The 6,855-nt window shown below is 43.3% G+C and overlaps 1 protein-coding gene across 2 annotated transcripts in view; it reads left to right on the forward strand.

Moving 5' to 3' along the window:
• Positions 1 to 6,032, forward strand: part of UBASH3B (ubiquitin associated and SH3 domain containing B) — an 80,188-nt gene extending 74,156 nt beyond the window's left edge. Inside the window, exon 14 of one of the 2 annotated variants that reach the window (XM_035139190.3) lies at positions 547 to 6,032. In XM_035139190.3, the coding sequence (XP_034995081.2) occupies positions 547 to 684 (138 nt within the window). In that variant the 3' untranslated portion in view covers positions 685 to 6,032. The remainder of the gene's footprint in view (positions 1 to 546) is intronic. The other variant, XM_035139191.3, reaches the window with a different exon arrangement.
• The last annotated feature ends 823 nt before the right edge of the window (positions 6,033 to 6,855 follow it).

The raw sequence follows: 6,855 nt of genomic DNA on the forward strand, positions 1-6,855 counted from the left end.
CTGGAAGTCGAAGGGAATCCGTTCCGGAAGTCCATTCGACTTCCAAAGCGTTCGGAAACCAAAGTGCAGCTTCCAATTGGCTGCAGGAAGCTCCTGCAGCCAATCAGAAGCCACAGAAGCCCCATTGGATGTCCGGCTTCCAAAAGAATATTTGAAAACCGGAACACTCACTTCCAGGTTTTGATCATTCGGGAGCCGATTTCTTCAGGAGCCAAGGCATTTGAGATCCAAGGTACAACTGTACAAAGATCATCGTATCCTATTGTCTGAGCTCCAGAAGGCTGGAGAATTAATGGCTGTGTTCCATTTTTGTGACTTTTTCCCTAGCTGTATATGTATATCTGAGCTTTTGCATGGCATAAAAGACACTTCTGCAAGCTTAATGCTCATTTCTGAGTTATTTGCTTCCAGAAAAAGAATCTGTTTGCAAATAATATGGAAATGAGTGCCAATTCCATGCTGCATTCTGCTATAATCATTATTCCACTGTAGTCCCCCTCTCCTCTCTCTTACTCCTTTTTAATCCATCTCTTTTATGAACCGCAGATTCCATACTTGGGGTTCTGTTGCTGTGAAGAACTTGGAGAGACGGGTCTCTGGCAACTTACTGATCCACCCATCCTCCCTCTCACTCATGGACCAACCGGCGGCTTTAACTGGAGAGAAACTTTGCTACAAGAATAAGGAAGGGTGACCAACCAGCTGGCCTTTCAAAAGACTGGAGAACGTCTCGTGTATTGGAACTCTTCTCCCTCTCCCCCTTCTAATTACTGATGGTGGAGAAAATTATTCATAACCTTTTAGATGGATTTTAAAAAATAGCACTCTAGCATATCTTCCACAGAGTGGCATTCATGCGTCTAGAAAAATAGCTCAATATAGACGTATGCTTGGATTGTGGAACAATATATGTGTACTCAAACACTCTCTCGTTCTCTCTTCAGGCTTCTGTCCAGCAGAAATGTCTTTGTGACGTAAGCTACTGAGCTTTAATATATAATTTAAAAAAAAAATGAATTAAGCTCCAGGGAGGAGAACCAGTTTTCACTGCCTTCCGTATAACATTAGTGACAATTAGGACTGTGTTCTAAATTGTGGACTTTTTGTTTGTTAGACTTTTAATTTTTCACAGGATTGACCTTTGCCGTTTCATTCCAAGCCATTTCGGGTAAAGTACACCCCCCACACCGTACTGTATTATATGTGCCACATCTACATTCCACAAGATTCCCCCCCAAAAAAACATGTGACAGAAGAAAGTGGAATGGCTCCCCCAATCAGAACTAGTGTAGAATTATGCGCCTCAGGGGTTTTGGTTTTTTGTGTTTGTTTGGTTTTTTTTATAAAAAAAAGTGCAGTTGAATGAAAAATGTGTAGTTGGAAAGCTGATGATGTGTACTTGGAAAATGGGGTGAAAGCGGGACAGATTAGGTGTATGTGTTTCTTAAGCCTTTAAATGACAGGCGCTGTCAAGGAAAGTGTGTGCACAAATTACTTAAGGGTAGAATGTGCTCAGTTTCTGTTCTTAAACTGCCCAAACACATTACAACACCTTCTTCATTTGGGCCAGAAGCTCCTCTACTTCATCTTCGGGCAGGTAACACTTTGTTGTAAATGCCCTTAAGGTACTCCTGGTTTTGCACCTTAGGCCCGGCTTGTACCCTATGTTCCTCCTCCTCCCCCCAATGCAAAATAACTAGTCTGGTGTCCCACTCAGCCAACGGTGGCTTATTATAATGCATGTAGGTATAAGTTTTCTTTTTCCACAGATAGTCAGGCCCTGCTTTTCCTTTTGAGCACAGCACTTGCACATACGAGCCCCTCAACATTGGCATTATGAGATCTGGCAGGCGAGGATCAGAGCAGCACTCTTGTAATTTGGCAACCCTGCAGAGAATTTGACCTTGTCCCTCAAAGCCTTGGAGAGCATGCTCTCCACACACTTCATGTCCAATATCGAATCGGCGAAAATAGTTTTGCTTTTTGCTTTCTTGGAGGAAAGCTATACACCATTTCCCTTCCCCCATCCATCCCCAACACAAGAACTTCAGGTGGTTGTGAGAGGCTGAGGAGATCCACTTAGTGAGCCAGTCCAGAGAACTACTAATTTATTGATTGGTTTTGGCTCGGCTCACTAAACCCTCCATCTCCTAATCAGGTCATTCAGATTGGCCAGACCAGCCATAGGACTGGCCTGAGTCTGAAACGGACCATCCAGAAACCCTCGGAAAAAGCTTCATTGACTGGCAACTTGATTCTGCAGACAATACAAAATATTCTGGCAGAGGGGGCCAAGTGGACCATCCTGCCATTTGCAGAGTCCCCTGAACACAGCTGCCAATTTGACTCTGCTTTTAATCCACTGCGTTGCCTGGCTTGAAGGAGCAACTTCTGCAGAGTTTATGGATTCTCCATTGTAGAATTCATGTTAAAGGCCCAAACACCAGTAGATATTGTTTGAAGGTGTGTGTGTTTTTCTGACAATCTGTAGATCAGTATACATTTCAGTAGATCTGCTGAGATTTCAGCAGACCTGAAAATATCAGAATAGATTCAGAAACCTGTGTGGAGAAACCACCACTGATACAGGGTGACCGCAAGGAGCCAAGCTCGTTTTTTGTGCTCGCTTTTTTAACCTGGGGTGTCTGACGAGGAATTTGTGCAATTAGAGGATCTGCTTTTAAAAAACAACAACCCATAGCATAGCTAGTTTACTGCCACCATTGGATATTTCAGATATTTTTGAAATGAGCCCAAATGGGTCTTGGTTCTTGGACAGAATTGTTATGAGGAAGGGCTCATTCACACATCGCTTTGGTCTCCCAGTACTTGATAACTCTCAACGAGGTGGCCTTCTGTTTTGAGCATCGTGTTTAGATGTCATATGGAAGTTTCATATGTGGTGTTTGAACCTTGATGGCATTCTCACACAGGCAAAGCGTCTCTTGTGACAAACATGCATTCTCAGCAGTGCCGCCCAAAGATGCCCCCAATGACTCTGACAACTTCCCATGTTTACAGATTATTTCCATGTTTCCTTATCTTTTGTATGACGACCAGCCCCTTGGACAAGGGCTGTTAAGGACATGTCTCTCGACCATTTGTGTTTTTACTCCCAATATGACGATTCCTTTCTGTAACAGGCCCAAATCCAAATGCCACGCCATTCCAGAGAAGCCACCTTTCTGACTCGTGCAGCCAAAAAAAAAAAGTAGAAACGCATGACCCCTTCCAAAAAAGGAGAGAGAGGACAAAAGGGGACACTGATTTGCATAATCTTTGCATCTGTTTATTTATATGTATAGACGCACATAGATAAATGATCACTGTAATAGAAATTGAAATGAAGTACATCTCACCATGGTGGGGAAGACTGTGACCAGGGGATCTGGGTGCCTCCTCCATCTGCTGCCCTGGTGCTATCAGTAAATGGGCAACTTCAAGGCCCCTCAGCTGCTCTCCCTTCTTAGCATTTCTTTATCATTAAACTGGATATGGGCCGGACAGCCCTTCAAACAGAAGACTACGCTCTGTAAAGTAGGGACACAGGGCCACCCTAGCAGACAACCAGTTTTTAAAGTAATGACCGCTATTAGCTGAGAGTTTGTTGTTATCATTATTGCTCAGGGCACACTCTCACATTGCCGTAGCCTATATTTTTGTGAAGTTTGCACTCCCAAATTTGCTGTGTAAGAAAACACTCTTGGCAAGTGAGCTCTGTCTTCAAAAGGACCACTGGGGTGCTTTAGTCAGGTCAGCAAATCACGTTTATCTGAGTTAGTCATTGGTTTCATCAGATGTACCCTAGCAAATGAGGAAGAGGGAGCTGTAGTGTGCATGTCGTCAAGCCCAGTGTCACAACTTGGCACCCCTGGGCAGCTTCTGGGGGCCCAGTGCCCCACAAGGCCCACTACTGACACCTGCCATGGGAAACCATTACAGCTTTTTTTGCTCAGTTCCAGGCCACCATTTTTATGTCCCACAATGTTCCCATTGTAGAAGCATTCCAAGGCATTATGGGAAATTAAAATGGTGGCTTCCAGACACCCAGTAGGAAGTACATAGGAAAAAACTGAGTAACAACTTCAGATAATGAAAGCTCTGTTTGTCCAATGCTACCTGGAGTATTACCCTGAAGTGAAGGATGTGTCATTGAGATTTGTTGACCAAATTATTTCTTTGAGGAACCACTAATGTCATTGAAAACCTTCTTTGATGGAGGTGGCTCAAGGCAATGGTGGAGAACCTGTAGGGCTCCAGAAGCTTTAGACTGCATCTTGCTTCATCCCTGAGCCCCAAGATCTCCATTCCTATGATAATCTAAAGCAGACTTTCCCAACCTGGTATGGTCTTGGACAGGCATCCCCAAACTGCAGCCCTTCAGATGTTTTGGCCTACAACTCCCATGATCCCTAGCTAATAGGACCAGTGGTGAGGGATGATGGGAATTGTAGTCCAAAACATCTGGAGGGCCGAAGTTTGGGGATGCCTGGTCTTGGAGCACTGTTCTCATTAGCTCTGCCCAACACAGCCAGTGCTCAGGAAAAATGGAAGTTATAGTCAGTCATACCTCCCATCCGAAAGGCCACAGGTCCCCCTACATTTGCTGGTCTTCTTTAACCAGGCTGTTTGCTCTCTTTCATTTCCTCAGCTTGCCACCCATGCATACTTGCTTTAAAAAAAAAAAAACCCTCCATGTATACTGATTGGGTGATCTGAATGAGTGGCAGACCAATTAGCCAACAGCTTTGCCACACAGCCAGCTTCAGCTGGGATTAATTCAAGTTGCATTTGATCTTACATACAGGACAGAATCCGCTCCCATAGGGAGCTTTTTCAAAGAGTGAACAGAAGGCGCTAAACTAGAGTTGGCAGAATGCTGTTTGAGTGCAATATGTATATTTCCTTAACTCGCAACGTGTACATTTGACATGTAAAATGCCACAGGACATTCTCAAATGCATTATTTTTACCAGGGATGTATAGTGAAAAGTCGGGGAGATAAAAGTTACACGACAGCAGGGAAGCAAACTGTGTTGTTTGCAGTTGTTATTAGCTGCTGGTATTTTTGGAAATACATATATATATCTATCTATATATGCATATGTAATTTAAACTATTTTTTGGCTATGTACAGACATTCTGAGGATGAATTGGTTTGCGGCTTCTTCAGATCTGCTTTCTGAGGAAGAGTTTTAATGAACTGAATGACAATCATGACCAAAATGTTGGTTACTGGTATATATTTAATTCTGGGGGCAGGATAGCTTGCCAGGGTGGGACAGTTGTTGTTCTTTGCACTGATGGCTTGCGAGTCGTTAACTCTTTATTATGTACTGTACAAAAGTATGTTTGAACAGCATACAATGGTAAAAAATGCATCAGGATGCTGCCACGAATGGAACATTTTGTTCCCTGGTCCTGCTGGAATGTTATTGATAACATCAGACGAGACCCATTCCCTGTGGAATGACTGGATCAGTGCACATTTTTGCTCTCTTGGCTATTTAGGTTGCAGTCCTATGCACACTTAACTTGGGTGTAGGCACCTCTGAAAATCATAGGATTTACTTCTGGGGAAAGCATGCTGAAGAGTGTGTATTTTTAAAATCCAATTTTATTCCAGAAAATGGACAGTGAGGGAGGAAGATGATTGTACAAAAGTATATTTTTGGATGTTAAAGATGTTTCTTTTCCTTCTCAGATGTTGGGTTTCTAAAAAAAAAAAATAACACCCATACCACTGGCACTTCCAGTATTTTCAGAGTGGAGAAAGATTTTGCATTAGAAGAATTGGTGCTAATAAGGCAACACACTTCCAATTATAGAAGCGCTTTACAATACCAAGGGAAAACCTTTTGCCTCCTCCACAAGATTTCATTAGGATGCTTTTTTAAAAAAAAAACCAAGAAGAGGGAAAATTGCTGCTTATGTTTTGTGTTACAGCTCATCTTCCATGTTTTTGTCACTAGAAAATTATTGATTTCGATAATAATAAAAAGTATTCCGTCTGAGTTTCTCACAATCACAAAGCTTGAAAGTGTTGAATCATGCCCGTTTCTTCCGCAAAAGTGTTGTGTTCTCCCACCAAATTTCTGTTTTGGAGCAGGTGGCAGGAAGATTGCAGAAAAGGGGGTGGGTGTGTTGACAAAAGGGGAGCAGAACCTTCCCTGCAAGGAAAAGTAGAAGCACTGGAAGCCTTCCAATTTAGAGAAATGTCAGAGGCCGTGTGCCTCGGAATCTCATTTGCCTGGGAATCACAAGTGGGGAGAGTTCTTTGCATTCAGGCACTTCTTACGGGCTTCCCATATGGGGTCTGGTTGACTCCTGTGAGAACAGGGTGCTGGACTAGATTAACCTTTGTCCTGATCTAAGAGGGCTGTTCTTTTATGTTCTTAAAATTGGGGGGGGGGCCTTAATAATTTTTTGTGGAAAAGATGGAAGTGCAAGACACAGAGACGTTCTTCAGCCCCTCTCATAATATCCAAACTATGGAGTTGCAATCTTAAGTGTGCATACTGGAGTGTAACGCCCCTTTGAGCTCAGTAGGACTTCACTTCTGTGTAAACATGTTCAGGATTTTGCTGTGAGTCCGCCAATAGTGTTGACTGGTAGCAGGATCAAGACAGGCAGGGCATTAATCATTTATACATCTGACGTTTCATATCCTACCTTTCCTCCCAGGAGCTCAAAGTGGTGTGCGTGGTTCTGTTCCTCCCCATTTTTATCCCCACAACAACCCTGTGAGGTAGACTAGAGTTGGTGACTGGCCAAAGTCACCAAGAGAGTTTCATGGCTGGGTGGAGATTGGACCTCTGCTCTGGCAGGCCTTAGTCTGACACTAACCACTACACC

The sequence above is a fragment of the Zootoca vivipara genome, chromosome 14 (genome assembly GCF_965207765.1).
Source record: "Zootoca vivipara chromosome 14, rZooViv2.hap1.1, whole genome shotgun sequence".
Taxonomy (NCBI): domain Eukaryota; kingdom Metazoa; phylum Chordata; class Lepidosauria; order Squamata; family Lacertidae; genus Zootoca; species Zootoca vivipara.